General features: G+C 39.7%; 1 protein-coding gene across 5 annotated transcripts in view; it reads left to right on the top strand.

Annotated features, from left to right (window-relative positions):
* Positions 1 to 16,169, top strand: part of LOC111869995 (zinc finger protein 260) — a 303,781-nt gene that overhangs the window by 206,863 nt on the left and 80,749 nt on the right. Inside the window, exon 4 of one of the 5 annotated variants that reach the window (XM_023861906.2) lies at positions 6,744 to 10,427. The exons of the other annotated variants lie outside the window; for them this stretch is intronic. Coding sequence (XP_023717674.1) covers positions 6,744 to 8,667 — 1,924 coding nt within the window. The 3' untranslated portion in view covers positions 8,668 to 10,427. Of the gene's footprint in view, positions 1 to 6,743; positions 10,428 to 16,169 lie in introns of those variants that run through there. 5 annotated transcript variants of the gene reach the window in all.

Here is a 16,169-nt window from a genome sequence, read left to right as displayed (position 1 = left end):
TACATCCCGGGGAGGAGGGAAATTCTTAATGGCTTCGGTTCTACTCGGGTCCACAGTGATTCACGAAGGTGAGACTATTTATGTCCAGGAAACGACAAGCGGGGAGTAGCAAATTTAACCTTATTTGGGTTAACAGTTAACCCCGCCTGACGCAACCGAGTGAAAACCTCATGCAAATGGAGTATGTGTTCCTCAAAAGTATCACTATAGACTACTAAGTTGTCCAAATAGTGGAAGACGAACTTGAACTTTATGTCCGAGAAAACCTTATTCAGGAGCCGTGTTATAACCTGCGCTCCGGTTGTCAGCCCAAAAGGAACCCGAGTATACTCATATAAGTTCCGGTCACTGGCAAAGGCAGATATTGCCTTGGATTCGTTCAGTCAGACCAATCTGCTGATATGCTGAATTTAGGTCGAGCGAAGTGAAAACTTTGGCTCCTTTGAACCAGTGTAAACATGAATGTATATCCGGCAATGGCACTGACTCGATTTTAATTTTTTTATTAAGCGCACGGTAGTCCACAACCGGACGAAACCTGTCTTCGTCTTTGGGGATGAGGAAGATGGAACTCGAGTATGGAGACGTGGACGGTGTAATGATACCCTCGTCAAGCATTTTACGTATGTGGCGGTGCAAGATATCCATTTTAGGTGGTATCAACCTGTAGGGCGGGACCTTAAACGGAGATGCGTCCAGTAGCTCAATGTCATACTTTAATAGATTAGTGAGGCCCAACTTAGGGGTTAGGACGTTCGGAAAATCCTTAATGAGCTTCAACTGAGTAGCGCTTACGTCACTCAAATAGGAAAGGTCATTGTGCGACTGGGAAGCAGTGCACACCCACGAAACCTCCAGAGTCGAAAATCGACGCTGTAAGGTCGTTCTATTGGTGGGGTGGAATTTACAGAAGGAAAACCTTTCCTGTATATCAATCATCAAACCAACCTTACCCAAGAAATCGGCCCCCAAAATAACTGGTTGGATCAAATCCGGGACCACATAGAAAGGGAAATTCCACGCATACCTATCAATCCTAACCTTGCATTTAACCCCAATGTGCACCGGAAAGTGTGCGCAGATGCAGTGACACGTCTCACAGTGATGGGATAAGTGGGTATAGTGGGGAATTTCCTCTTAAGGTTCTCATAAATGGTAACCGATATTAATTAACGCACAGCCCCTGAGTCTAAGAGTGCGTTCACTGGTCCGAAACCTAATTCAACTTGAAGACAGGGTAAGTGATACTCAGAAACGCCCTGTATACTCTGACTCTGCAAGGTAGAAACCGTATGAGTATCACCCATGGGAATGGCAAAAGGCACGTGGGGACTAGAGGACTGTGTGTTAATTTCTAGTCAATTACGTCGACCGTGGGATAAAGGCGGCTGCCTAGGTAATACCGATAATTTAACACGGCACTCTCGACGGATGTGCCCAACTTTGTTACAGCGATAACAAACCTTTTGGGGAGGTTGCGAAGTAGGGTTACCAGACACAGAAGGCTCGGCAATAGTCATAGGAGAGGGTGGATTGCACGATCGGGAGCTCTGACTCTCGTTGCTCGTCGAAATATTGTGTGCATATATGCACATATTGTCTAGTTCGTCATAGGTGGCAGATTTATCACAAAAAACTAACCGACTTCTTTCCCGAGGGTGGAGCCCATCGAGGATATTTCTGACCACAACTGCCTGGTCCGCATCCTGATGCAGAATAGCAGCAATTTACTTAATGTCAGTAATATAAGCAGATGGGGGCTCATTGGCCCTTTGGGCTCTCAAATCAGAACTGATCAGTGGCAACATGGCATGTGTTGGAATAAAAACACAAGTATACTCTCATGATAAGCTTGGGGAGTATCCCCACGCCGTATTGCGTCAATGCCCCTTTGGTGAAACCATAAAAGACTTGCACGATGTGAACAGGGGGCACTTGGAAAACCTTAATAATGTGCCTAGTTCGCACTAAAACTCGCAACAAGTTGATCAACTGAGACAACTCCAATCCCTCCGTGACGGGAAGACCCTGGAACATTTGCTGTACTGGATTCGGCAATTTTGCAAAGACGAAGGGAAAGGTAGAAATACTACCTGGATAAGTGGACACCCCTGTGGTGGGTAGATTACCCAAGATTGAGCGATCGTTTCGTTGACTGGCGGGATCCACGACAAGAAGAGGGAAGGGGTCAAATGCTCCATGTGTGGACTGGCAGAAAATACAACAGCTGATTCGGCCCTACCTTCAGCGTTGTGCGAATTGATCATAATTGCAGCGAGCGGCGGTACTGATGATGTATGCTTCTCGCTCTGCAAATTGCTGTTGATTTCTACTGAAAGTGACTGCTCTTGCTTCTTCTAAACTGGAACAGATGGCGAAGCCGAGTACCAAGATGGGCAAGTCGATATAAATAACGAAATCAACGAAAACATGGGAACTGTCCGTGTTTTCCACCAACTCTTTGATTTGCAAAAGTTTTTCCTGACAAAAGGAAAGAATAGTTGGCATATCCTTCAAACCTTTCGTAGTGATGAACTGCTCGGCATTCACTTCAACATCCTGCGAGGTCCTGAACAACAGTGCAGCCACATTCAACCCTTCGATAGGAACCCCTTGCACGGCGAGCTCACACTCTAGTTCGTCCCTATGCAATACTCAGGCCGTACTGGCTCTGTAGTCATAATGAAAACAACAGCAAGAAAACAGAAAACTAGGGCAACGACCAAAAGATCCCAAGAACCTAACCACGCTCTGCTACCGCTTTAAAACATGAAAAGGTCTTGAAGACCGAAATTTGGTTTTTGGATAGGAAGTACCAACTCAAAGACACTATAACGAATATATCAAATTACAATATATATACTAAATGTGAATACAATGTAAGTCCTTGGAGGTAATAGGCCTCCAGCAATCAACTAATCAAAATCGTACAGACCAGGAAAAGTGAATCAACTGAACAGTTCAAGCTCCCACAACAGAATGGAACACTCTCATTGGACCTGAGCCGTCGGGAACCAGGAAGTGGAACAGTGGAAGGGGGACGCCCTGTGACGTAATGCAGACACGGTGTTACAATGTGATATTTGAACCTGGGAAAAACAGTAATTTCTTGAATATCCTCCACCAACATTGATACATTTGTCCCATCACTTTACCAGCGCATCGAAACCCACAGCAAAAAAGTCTTTTGACTGTTGTCTCAGCCACTTCCACACCTCCGTTTCATTATCTGTGTTATTGAATATCCATTACAGACATTCATGGCCCAGTTATGATCCGCTTTATGTGATACACTTCCTAATGAAAACAGGAAATATTTCTTTATAAGTATCCTTTACATTGAGTCCTTCTACTGACAAATAATGCACAACACTTCTTCTCTTCAGTAGTACCCTCATCAAGCACAGTCGCCATTTTGACTTCTGAAACCAGGTTTTGAATATGTGCATGCAATTCTGCGGCCTTGACTTTTTTGTTATGGAAAATAGTTGTAAATAAAAGACGGCCTAGGAAATGCCCATCCGGTCCTGTGTAGCAGATTCTTATAAACATCTTATTCTATTACGGCGGTCTCCCAGCAGTTCTTAATATGTACGTGTATCTTAACTTAAATCTGAGAGTATACTGGTATTATGTTGGTCATTAACTTCATTTTCTTTTCTTACATATCTCTTAAATAAATATAGGAATGTTTATGACGTAACAGACGCCTTGCAGAATTTTTTTTTTCTTCTAGCCTTAAGAGCTCTATAAATGACTTTACAAATTCTTTTTTTCCGTTCTCAGACAGAATATCCATCATTGTTGCCTGTTGGTCCTGGTACTATTTACAATCCCAGAAGTTGTGCTCTTCCGTTTGCAGCCCATCATCACATTTACATTCGGCCGTGGACACAGTGTTAAATCTGTTTAGGTTTTCTTTTAGACTGGTGTGGCCTGCTGTCATACAGTTTATTGGCACGAAGGCATGATGGTTCATTTTTATCTTGTGGAACCATGGAGTTGAACCATTCCTATACTACCTTTCAATATATCTTTCTCTGTCTAATTTGGTGTTTTGACACAAACTGTCAAGTTATTTGCCTTTCTTTTTCTACTGGGTTTTAAGATCTGCCACTGTAATAGTAATTGACTATCTCTACCTTCTTTGATTGCGTGCTACCTTCTTTTGATTGCGTGCTTTTGTCTCCGAGTTCCCCTCACATTAACTTCAACTCTGCAGTGCCCCGGGATGCAGTAAAATTTCATTTTTTACTCTAGCAATTCCAGTCTATATTATATTTAAGCATCTGAGTAATGTGCGATGTGGCATTCGTTGTAGAGGAGTTACTAATATTTTTTAACACACTGAGTCTGAGAAAATCATGAAGTTTTACTCCGAGTCTATTTTTTTTATGATTTCTAGTGTTTTCGCCAATTGCTAGTGCTTCTGCCGTGATTGTGGACGCTATCTTAGGTATCCCGAAGCTCCTGCTACAACCACCTTTTATATCTATCGATGCTTATCCTATGGATGGTTTGGCCTGCTCACTGATTTAGACACTCCATGGATCACTGTAACTACATCACACTTAATGTCTTCTCAGTCTTCCCTAGATATTCCTATGTAGTGGCTTCCAGCGGTGGATGTTCCACTTACTCTGGTTTTCCTAACTGTCCCCGGCCTCAGCTAGAGCAACTCTCAACTAAGTCACCAACTAGTTGAATCCACTCCCCTGGCTGACTAACTGCAGCTCCCAAGTTGATCTGCTTATATCAGCACGGACTGCACAGAGTACACTGTTCCTCATTGTTATAGCTCAATTTCTTGCCATGGGATCATGTTTGTTTGTGAAGCCATTACGCAATAACGGCTGTGGTATATTTGATTATCTCGTGGCTTTTGCCTCGCAGTGAATCTCTATGACACAATATTATATGAGTAGTAAGATACAAGTTGTGAAAGATGACATTAGGTAAGATATTAATTCCAAAATGTGGATCACAAGGAAAACAGAAAATCCAGTTTCTGTTTTTTGTCCATTTATGTATCCTCAGATTTTGTGTTTATATTTCTTGATGTTTCTCATATATATGCATACTTTAAATCCACTGTGGAATAACTAGCTTTATTAACATGTGCTGAAATCTGTGAATGAAGATGACTTTAGTTAAAACTGGAAGACAGCAGGACAAGTCACAAAAAGCCTGAGGTAATTAATTGCACAGTGAAGAACTACATCATTTATTCATTCTAGATACTAGTAGCTTGAGTAGATCTCAGAGGATAGGAAGGGATCGTAGGATGAATGCAAAAGAACCTGTGTCCATATGAAGTTGAGGTAAGGAAACCTGAAATAAGGAGACCTAAGAATAGATGATAATTAGTATTAAAGTGAGTCCTAAGACATATGATGGGTCATTATGGGCTGGAATTAGCTTGCTCTGGAAGGGAGTACTGGGTCCTTAGTAACATTGCAGTGAACCTGGTTGGAATGTTACAACTTGTCTGAACAATTGTTAACTAATGAATTCCTGCTGAACTAAGTTTGTTACTGGAAATCATTACTAAGCAGGTTATATAACACTTTGAAGTGAAGGGACAGTTTAGCCTCTTTCACGTGTTATGTTTAAATTCTCTCATGTCTCAGCAGAGATATACATGTAACATTACAGGTGCTTACCCCCATCTTTGCTTTTCTGTCAATATTTCTGGTAGACGGCTATGACATTACAGAATTATATTTTGGACCCTCTGATTCTCTCCTTTTGGATCCTATCAAAGTCACTATCTCTTCAAATTAGTTTTGTTTTTTTCCCCAGCATTTGTTCGTCTTTCAACACCCTTAACAGATTGTTCTGTTCTCGGTGATTTGAATGTGCCATATTTTGCATAACTTACACCAAGGAAGAGACCTTCGGTTCTATTCTGTCATGCAGTGTGATCAGGTACATCAATTACAGTTTGTTGCTTCTCTTTTGCCAGTGGGAAAACAGGGACACTTTTTTTTTTAATTTCATACAACATGTTTTCCAGTGATTATAACTGATTTCTACTCAGGCCATGCCTTTTAAATTAGTGGTATCACAGTTGCTGCAGTCCTTCAACCTTAAAGTGGCTTCTACACAAATTCTAACCACAAGGAATGAATGTGATGAGGAACAGCAGTTCAACTTTAAAGCTGAAGTTTTCTTTTGTCAAATGCCAGTATGTTATTCAAACAGAATAGTGTGTTGGACTAGGTTGAGTGCACACACTGTTGTGACTGTTGTCCCTTATGTATTTGTTAATATGAAAAGTACTTCGAGTTTTTTGGGATTTAAATTTCTCCTGTGCCAAGCAGCTTTACCTGCTCTCTTAAAGTGCCCACAATCAATCATTTATTTAATTAATTGATGCAAAGTAGTTTCAGGTTTATTGAACTTTCAGCTGAAATGAATAGGATTTGTGTTTTAAATGTTCAGAATCCAGCTCTGTTCATATTCTATAATCCATAAAGACTTCTCATTTAATTTATGGCTTGTTTGGAATTACTGTTCACACACGTTGAATGACCACAGCTAATATCTTACATTAGCTGTAGCAGTGTTGACCCTTGAGTGTCCATCAGTAGGACTTCCTCACATGACTCTAATGTGTAGTTATGATTTGTATATTACATCCCATCTTCAGAGAACAGATGTTTCATTGAAACCAGCAGGAATATTTGTGTAACCTTATGCAAATATGATAGCATTCTGAGAATAGGTTTTCTTTTTTCTAGATTTACAGAAGAATGTGGGCCTGCTGTGACAACAGAAGGTGCCAGGAGTTATTTGAAACAGCACAAGAAAGTTGTGTTTGTGCCAGCAGTGCCGGGAATGGTGATGCTTTCTGTTGGGAATGCAGGAAATGTAACTTCATCCAGTAGTGGGGAGAACCGTTACATGTATGGTGTTGCATCAAATGAAATCGGCACTGCTGCAAACAACACAGAAACCAGTATTGGGAAGTTGAAAGGGAGCTATACTTCCAGGACTACAGAAAGCAGTTACAATTTTTGTGAAGAATTAACAAGCGATGCTGTGGCTCACAGTGGTGAGAGTTACATTTCTGGTAAGATAAGAAGTAAGAAAAGTTCTGCAAAGATGGGTATGTACAGTCTGCCTAGGAATTCTCCTTTAATACCAGCACAGGATGGACATGCATTGATAATGACAAGAAAAACAGAAAAAATAACATTACCAAGCAAAAACATGAAAGTTACTGAAAAGTATGAAGGAAGGAATTATGTTTGGTTGAATGTACTGAAAACTGGAGGTATATCAGACACTGGCATGAAGACTTCTGTTTCTGTTGAGGATCCGAGAAGTAACACAGTTGCAAACATTGAAAGAAAGACTGATGCTTTTGTTGAGACAGCTGGAAGTGATGCCACTGCAGGCAGTGATGGAAAGTGTAATGATCCTGATGAGACCATTTCAAATTCCAGAGGAGAACAACATTATTCTGATGGGACATTGAATGAAAGTGATGTTACTGAAAAGTTTCTTGTAAACAGCCAACAGCAGAAACTTGGTCTGCTGCCAACAACGCAGGGATGGATGTTGCTTCAAATGGGTGAAACCAGAGCAGTCAGTGAAAATAAAACTGATGGTCTGAAAAGTGATCCCACCGGAGACAGAGGAGGAAACAGTTTTGATCTTAGTAACCCTGCTGGAAACTTAGTATACATTGACACGAGAGCCCTCCCAGGAACTGGACGCCACATATGTGTTATATGTGGTGAAGTATTTGACACAGAAGGAAAACTTGATTTGCATGTGAAAACCCACAGCTATTTGTGTGAAGTATGTGGTAAACTGTTTCTGACAAATGAGCAGCTAACCCGGCACCGGTGGGTACATAAGAAGGACCGTCCCCATGTGTGTGACATGTGTGGGAAGGCTTTTAGAATTGCTTCTCATCTTAATATCCATCGTACAGGAGTACACTCTGGTGTGAAGAATCATATCTGTAACATATGTGGATATGCAGCAGCATTTAAGACAAATCTGCAGACACATCTAAGGAGACATGCACAGGCCTTCAAATTTCATTGTGATGTTTGTGGCAAGGGTTACTATAACAAATATGCCCTTGAGGCACACAAGAATTTGCACACAGGGAAACGTTCATTTGAATGTGATATATGTGGGAAGGCATTTTTTATTAAGAGTTACTTAATTTGTCACAAACGTGCTACTCATCCTGAGGTACAGGATGATGGCAGTCCTAGTTCATTCAAGGGCCATGAGTGTCAAATATGTGGCAAAGTGTTGAAGCACAAGAAATCATTGCTTCGTCATGTCAGCTCCCATACTGGAGGGAACAATACATTCCTTTGTGACATTTGTGGTAAGGCATTTGAATCTAACAATGCACTTGTGACACACAAGCGAGTTCACACAGGTGAGAAACCTTATGATTGTGATTTATGTGGCAAGGCATTTGGAAGTAAATCAGGATTGAAAATTCACTTGACCGTACACACAGGGGAGAAACGTCACAGTTGTGACCAGTGTGGTAAATCATTCACACAACAGTCAAGCCTTATTGTGCACAAACGTTACCACACAGGGCAACGTCCTTATCGATGTCATTTGTGCAATAAAGGTTTTGTCACTAAAACTCTGTTTAAAATTCATCAGAACACAGCCTGTGTCTGAGAATGCATGTCTGAAGGATATATGCTGTAATATACAATGTAAGCAACAGAGTATTGTTCGGGTTTGCTCTTGAGTAATCAGATTCCGTCTGGACTCTTGCAGGTCTTTGTACAAAATATATGTCAAGCCATATTATATATTGCAGAAATGACTGTGCAGTGTGGGAAGTGATGCATTTGTTGTTTTATTATGATGCACCCTGGTGATGGCACATTTGAAAGAATTGAACATTTTATACTCATCAGTATGTAGTCTCAGAATTCAGAGCATACTGCAGAGTGGATTATCACCAGATATTATTGTAGGAATCGTTGTAATGTGTTCTTATAGGAATATAGAATTCATGTTAATTATATTTTGATTTGAGTTTTTAATAATATTACACAATGTATGTTACTGTATAATTATTGGAATCACATTTGATAATTAAAGCTTTGATTTATTATAATGTTTCAAGGTGGATTAGATTCCCAGAACAAGCTAATTTTGTGATATTTGTAGGATCTTGTTTAGTTCATGCATGACACAGCAGGTTATCTAACAGTAGCAGTATCAACTGGAATAAATTGATTGTTTCCAATAAGCATTCCTTCTTTGTATTCAGTTTATTCAATGTAGTTTGCTTCATCAGAATCATTTGTATTCAATACTTGTATATTTATATTATTCTGTGTTGAATTTAGTGATACGTATATTCATTTACTGACTTTTAGCCATTTTCAAATGTCTTGTTAAGGGACTGACTGATAGTATTTTTGTTGGTCAGTTTGTCAGGGATAGAAAATGGAAGGCATTGTGTTATATGGCCATGAATGGGTACCTTAGTAGTGCCAGAAAGGTTAATTTTGAGATGATGTGAAAATATCTGACATCTATTTATATCTAAGAGATGATAGTGTTAACATTTTCTGCATTGAAGAAGCCATATAAGTAATTAATCTCTTCACACCAACTATGGCCAATGATTGGCATATTTGAAGTCAGAATGTTAACATTCTGTAATGTTTAGTGCTTTTTGTAAATACTTAAAAAGTAAATGAAAGAATGTCGATAAGTGGTCTAGTATCCAGGTCATACAACTTGCATGGTTTACGCTGTTAATCTTCAGTGCACATTCTGAAGACATCTTAGTGGTACCTCTGGAAGAGGTTGTTTAGTATTTGTCATTGTTTGTTTTCTGTTATGTCTGTATATGATATTAAGCGAAGATACGTACTAGATCTGACTATGACAATTCCTTCCTTCACTCATGTGTTGATTAGTCATTTGGTAAGTTGTTGCTGATGATAATGTGGAAGAACATGCTGACATAATCATCTAGTAAGAAAGTTGAGGGTTCAAGTAGATCTGTGTGAATCTACTCCGAGCGTGGAGGCAGCTTTGCTCTCATATGCTGGTAATGACCAAACAGACTGTGTGTCATCAAGTTGCAGGAGAATGTAATCTGCTTACATACTTTAGTACACACTCAGTCTGTCTGTGGGCAATCTTTAATTTCTTCTAATTGTCATTTGTCATGAGATCAGTAATACAAACGTTTTGAATTCAGCTTATAGATAAATTGTTTTTCATAATTAAGAATTCTGCACACCACTATTTTGGAGAATTAATATGTAAGTCTTATGTACTAGTTACACCTGTACTTTAATGTCTTTAGTGCAGTGCAGTTGTGTAGTATAGTGCACAGATATAGAAGGCAGAAAAATTGCAGCATTATCCTGGATTGTATTTCAGATGACACTGTAAAAGACATTAAAAATTTTCACCTTGACTAATTACACTTTTTAGCCATATCCTTTTGCCCATCATCATTTTCCTGTTTAATCCATGATGTGTACGTATTGACTGTCTTCTAGTGCACACAGTCTCACTTGTCACTTATGTTTCGGCATCACTGTGCCATCCTCAGGTGTATTATTTACGTTAAACTATTGCACTGCTCGCCATCATGTGTCGTTTATAAAATGATTTAAAGTGTATATTCGTCATGTACTATAATAAAATTCATATATTAAAATTTGTTAAGATTTATCATCTTATACGTCATATTTCCAACTCACGTATTATATCAATCTTCCGCTATGGGAGTTGTTCTTTCTATATTTTGTGTATACTGTGTTTTCTGATGTGTCCTTCTTTGTGGCTGCATAACACACCTGAGGTTGGTACAGTGATGCCGAAACATGTAGTGAAGTGACAAGTGAGATTGTGTGCACTAGAAGACCATTAATACATACACATCATGGACAGCATTTTATGGCTCGGGATAGTTCATCAGGGATAGTGATTAGACTCTAAGTTGAATAACTGGAGTATTTAGAGTGTTATCTGAAAAGATACTGAGGTGTTTCTGTTCACACTGTATCCAAACTGGCTTTGGAGCTTGTCTGTCCTCCCCATATGATGGGTGCCACTTGATTTTTCTTCTGTGTTAAGGAACCACATTGTGTTATTGGCCAATCACATCCATTTGTTGCCAGAAGTTGAGACACAGTGGCACTATACCTCCATTTCCTTGTACAATATTCCAGGTGTGGTGCTCAATAAAGCCCATGGTATTCAGGGTTGGAATAATTTTCTGCATTTGTATTGAAGCCGAAAGCCATACTACTACTACTACTACTACTACTACTACTATTATGTGAAGTATTTATTCCATAAATTTGATGGCTATTAATGATAATCATAAAAACCGAGGAAGTTGTTTCAGGTGTAACCATTGTAGAACTTGGTTCCAGATGTTTCTTTTTAAATCTTCGCTGGGACTCATTGGCTGTGATTAAGGATTTTTGTTGGTCGCTGTAGGCAAATATGAGGATAGTAGTTCAGAGCACATCAGTGCCACTTTCTTGCACAAAGTTTGCATGTCATTCATTAAAATTGCAATTGTTTCATGCTGCATAATCTGTAGTACAGACAGCTGTGTTAAATAATCCACAGCATAATGTAAAGATCTTTATGTGTACTGAATTCTTCCTCAACAAACAGCATAATGGGAGGACTCACATAGTGAGTGGAGTCCTCTGCTAGAATCTACCATTTTGGGGGTACAGGTTGGACAGGATCAGTGCTGATAGCTGAATGAACTGTGGGTGGAGGCATGTAGCTGCTGACATCCTGTCCCAGCATGTACAGCTGAAGGAATTGCGGCTGCAATGAGGTAATGGAGTGAAACACTCTGGTGACTTACAGAACATGCGACTAGGGGAACAGTGGTTGGAGTCATTCACGCCTTGTATCGGAGCACATAGTACAGTAGCTGGTAAACGGTGCTTGGAGTCTTGCAGTCTCTACTAGTCTTGTCCCAGGTCAAACTACTGGAGATGCAGTAGATAGAGTCGTGCCTTCAATTAAAATATTTATATCTTGTTGTCAGTCCTGCCCTACGATGCACACATATGTAGATTTTTTATGCATGAGCATTTGTACTAAGTTATGGCAGAGTAAACACATCAGCGTAGCACCAGTTACACACCCAACAATAGAGGAATTGTTGGAAGTGGTGTACACTGTTGGGTCCATACAAAGTCTATATTTGGAGGGCTGAAATGGATGAAGAGTCAGTCAAGTAGGGAGTGGTTACTAGTCTGCAGATGAGGCGAGTGCTAGCCACTGGTAGTCAGTGGAGGCCAGACATGCCTAGGAGACAGTGGGCAGGAGGTGTGACCATGAAGAGTTGAATGAAAGAATGCATAAGGGGTGGGCCATAATAATCCGGCCCTTGCACTGTGACCTTCAATGATCTGTTGTGCTTCACAATGAAGACTTAATAGGTACCAACCAGTGAGGGCAGGAGCAGTGGTACATGGAAGCTGAGGAACCTACGCTGTTGGGGCTGTTATCAAACAACAACTGGTTTGGACACCAGCAGACTGCGAGGACTTATTGCGTGCTGTAGAGAATTATAGAGAGAATAAATTAATGTAGTGCTGTAATTAATTTTGGTTATGGTTCGTAAGAGTCCAATAAACCCCATTACCAAATTCAGTAGTCTAGTTACTTATCACGTGACTACCGGTGTCAGAAGTGGGACAATTGAATTTTGTGGAAAATCTGTGATGGTAGTGGTAGTCACCTTCAATCCAGTCTTTCTCACATGAGGTACGAGTATGTTTGCTCATAAGTGGTCCAGACTATCAATTAGAGTTCTTGTTTCCCACAGTTGCTTAATTTTCCTTAAGTACTTAACAGCAGAGGGCCATAATGACAGGCCTACAAATTAAATATCTTTATTCTATGTAATTGAAAAGATTTTGCATTTTGTATGCACAGTCGCTGCATGTGCTCTATGTTGCACAACTCACTTCTACTTTGGTGGTGTGGTTAAGGGACCTGTACCTTATCACACATGTTGCAATCTTTAAAGATGGGGATGGTCTCCACCCAGACAATAAGAGTCTAGTAGATTCAAAAGGTTTCTGATGATGGTGTGTCAATAAAAGTATAGCCAGCAAAGAACCAAAGGCAAAGAGAACCTACAGTACAGCTTGAGTACTAAAGCGTTTTCTTTATTGAGTGATGTCACGTGGCATTCGAGCAGGAAAGGCCATAACAGCCAGATCCTCTGTGTACATTGTGGGGTCTGTGGTCTTCTCAAGCACATCCATCTTGAATTTAGATGAAAAAGGAAAAAGATTAAACTCCTTGTGTGTTGAGGAGTGTCACCTATCATCTCAAAATAATACAAGGAGTTCATTAATTAATTAAATGAATTCTCATGTGTACAGTAACCATTACTGTGATGTAAATGGACTTGTGTTTCAGTGATTTTGAACATGTTCTTAATAGATTTCATGCAATCCAGAAAGGGTTCTTTTGTCACTTATTGCATGTTTACCATGACTGTCCCCTTACACATTACATGGCTGGTTGTACCCTGTGCTTGTGGAAATGGTGATGAATCTTGAGCTTCCATCAGTAGAACTCACTCACATTAATGTAATCCTCCATCAGAAATAAGTACTAGAAATTTTCCAGGAAGTATAGGGTTGGCAACTTCACCACCATTTGTGAGCCAATTGTCTAGAAAATGTTGGACCCTTGACATCTCACAAACCCTGTGGGTCTCCATGGCCTGTTACAGGTATACCTTTTTACCTAGCAGCAGTGGAGTTGAGGGTGTATGGTGCTTTTCTGAGGCCTTTATATCCAGCCTCCTGTGACGGGCTCTGACTTGCTATGTTGGGCAAGGCATGTCATGCTTTGATGTATAGGCCATGTCAGTCAGTAATAGAAAAAAGCAGCAAGATATTATGGCAGAAATAATAACACTAAATTGCACTTGTAAATTGCCAAACTCGAAAAGTTGTATCAAATTGTATGATTCCTGACAATACAAGTAAGCGCAAGCATAGTTTTGCAGTTTGTCGCCCTATGACTTTGGCCCCCTCCCCTCCAGCTCCACGCATTCTGAAAATATCTTGCCATCTTACTGTCTTTCACAGAAATTATAAAGTATGTGGGTAAGTGGTGCTGTACATTTCAGAAACTCCACTTTACCTTAGCCCCCCCCCCCCAGATCGATCACACTGCATATACTGTGAGCCAGAAAGAAGAATTCTGAGAAACTGACATGAGAAAACGACACCTTGAGGAATAATGTGTTAGATGTAATTACACTTTGCTTCTGTGTGTGATTTAGAGAGAGACCAGAAAATTAAATGTTTGCAGGTAAGCAGTGCATAGGGGAACAGTGGACAGCGGTTTCACTGCTTGGCATATGGAATCCATGTAACAGGCATTTTAATAACTTATAAGTTGGGGGTAGGTTTGATAGGCCAGCTTACTGCCTACTTTAGCAAGTTTTTCTGCCTTTTAGACGCTTACCATGGAGATGGAGACGATATGTGCATTCTTTGAAGTATAGGTCATTACAACACAGAAGAAATAGTTTTCTTATCAGTTCATGTTTCTTTTGTGTAGTTACATCTGCTCTTATGCCAAATCATTATTTCAGTGGTAATGTATGATTATACCTCTTCTCTTCCTTCATAATGTTTCTCTTTTAATTGAGCATTTATGAAGCTTCTAGCTGCCCAGCCAGTCATGTAATAGTTGAAATTCTATTCTGAATAAATGAGTTGTTCCCAGGGTATATCATGTGTCACGGTTTCTTTTGTTTCACATAATGTTCTTGGTCATAATTAGATTTCCTTTGTTTTAAGAATATCTGTATGTTGGTATTATGCACTCTATTCATTGATTTGTTGTTTTCAGTTACTGGCATTTAGGAGGTTCTGGGGAGGTTGTTTCTGTTCTGGGTCAGTTCAGAGAGAGTGCCATACCGAAGACAGTCTCTTATTCGTTTGGGGACATATTTCTTACTAGTGTAGATAGGTGTATTGTGATGCCACCTGAAAACAGGCAACACTCAGGAGATTACCCCATAAATAATTTGAAAAAATAAAGTCATTTCAGTTATCGAGTTCAGACTTATGATTTGAATGTTCGAATTTTTAAATACTTCCAGAAACAATAAACACCAATAAAGAAGACTAGTTCCTGCCATAGATATTGATTTTTTGTGATGTTAATCTTTAAAGGACATCTTCAGGATATCTAATCAGTCTTTTCTGTAACACTTTGTTCTGCATAATGTGTTTCATTCTTTCCTATCCTTTGAGTGAATGATGGCAGGAACAATATGTATTCTGATGAGTATGGGAATAGAGATGAGGCATCACTCATTAATGATGTAGATAGGTATATCTTCATTAGAAAGTTACTAGATTCAATTTTCGTCATGCTTCTGATATTTGTATAATGGTGGGAAATCTAAAATACTTTCGCAGAAATTGTCTTTCTTAGGATTGTCTTCACAAGGTAGAACATCATGATTTGTAGAGTAGGATAACTTTACTATGAGGCGTGAGGTTCCCACACAGCCACAATGAAGATTCCTTTCTCACATGAGGTATGACTGGTCCAGTGCTGGGTTTCCTCTGTTGCTTAGTTCTCATTAAGTACGTACAGCACAAAGTCATGATCTCAGGCTGTTGCACAAGTAATCTTTCACTGGGGGGAGTTTTGTAGTTGAGCCCTATATCTTTGCATAACTCTTCTCAGTGATTTTGAGATACTACATTGTCCATCACACTGATGGAGCACTTTTAAGGGAAGGGATTTATGTGAGGGGGCCTGTGATTCCCTCCTTATTGAATCCATGAAGTTCAATTTTTCTACATGTTGAATACCTTCCTTTTTAATTAAAACGGTTTTGTATTTTATTCTATGAACAGACTTCAGACAGTTGTATCATGCACAGTGGCTGAATGTGCTGCATGTTGCAAAGTTGCGTTACACCAAATGAGATTCCTTCATTTCTTTTGTGCTGTTGAGAGTGATCCTGTACATTGATTACATTTTCTCCCCCTTGTTTTACCAGTGAGACCTCTTGCCTTTTTTATTTTGGACCTCCCACATAAACAGGTGTGTATAATACATATAACTCACCTCTGCTCAGCCGGTAAGGTTAACTCAATCAACAACACTGACATTTAATT

Source organism: Cryptotermes secundus, unplaced genomic scaffold (genome assembly GCF_002891405.2).
Source record: "Cryptotermes secundus unplaced genomic scaffold, Csec_1.0 scaffold2458, whole genome shotgun sequence".
In the NCBI taxonomy this organism is placed as follows: domain Eukaryota; kingdom Metazoa; phylum Arthropoda; class Insecta; order Blattodea; family Kalotermitidae; genus Cryptotermes; species Cryptotermes secundus.
Note: the sequence above shows the minus strand (reverse complement) of the source record. Positions and strands in the feature narration are given on the sequence as shown.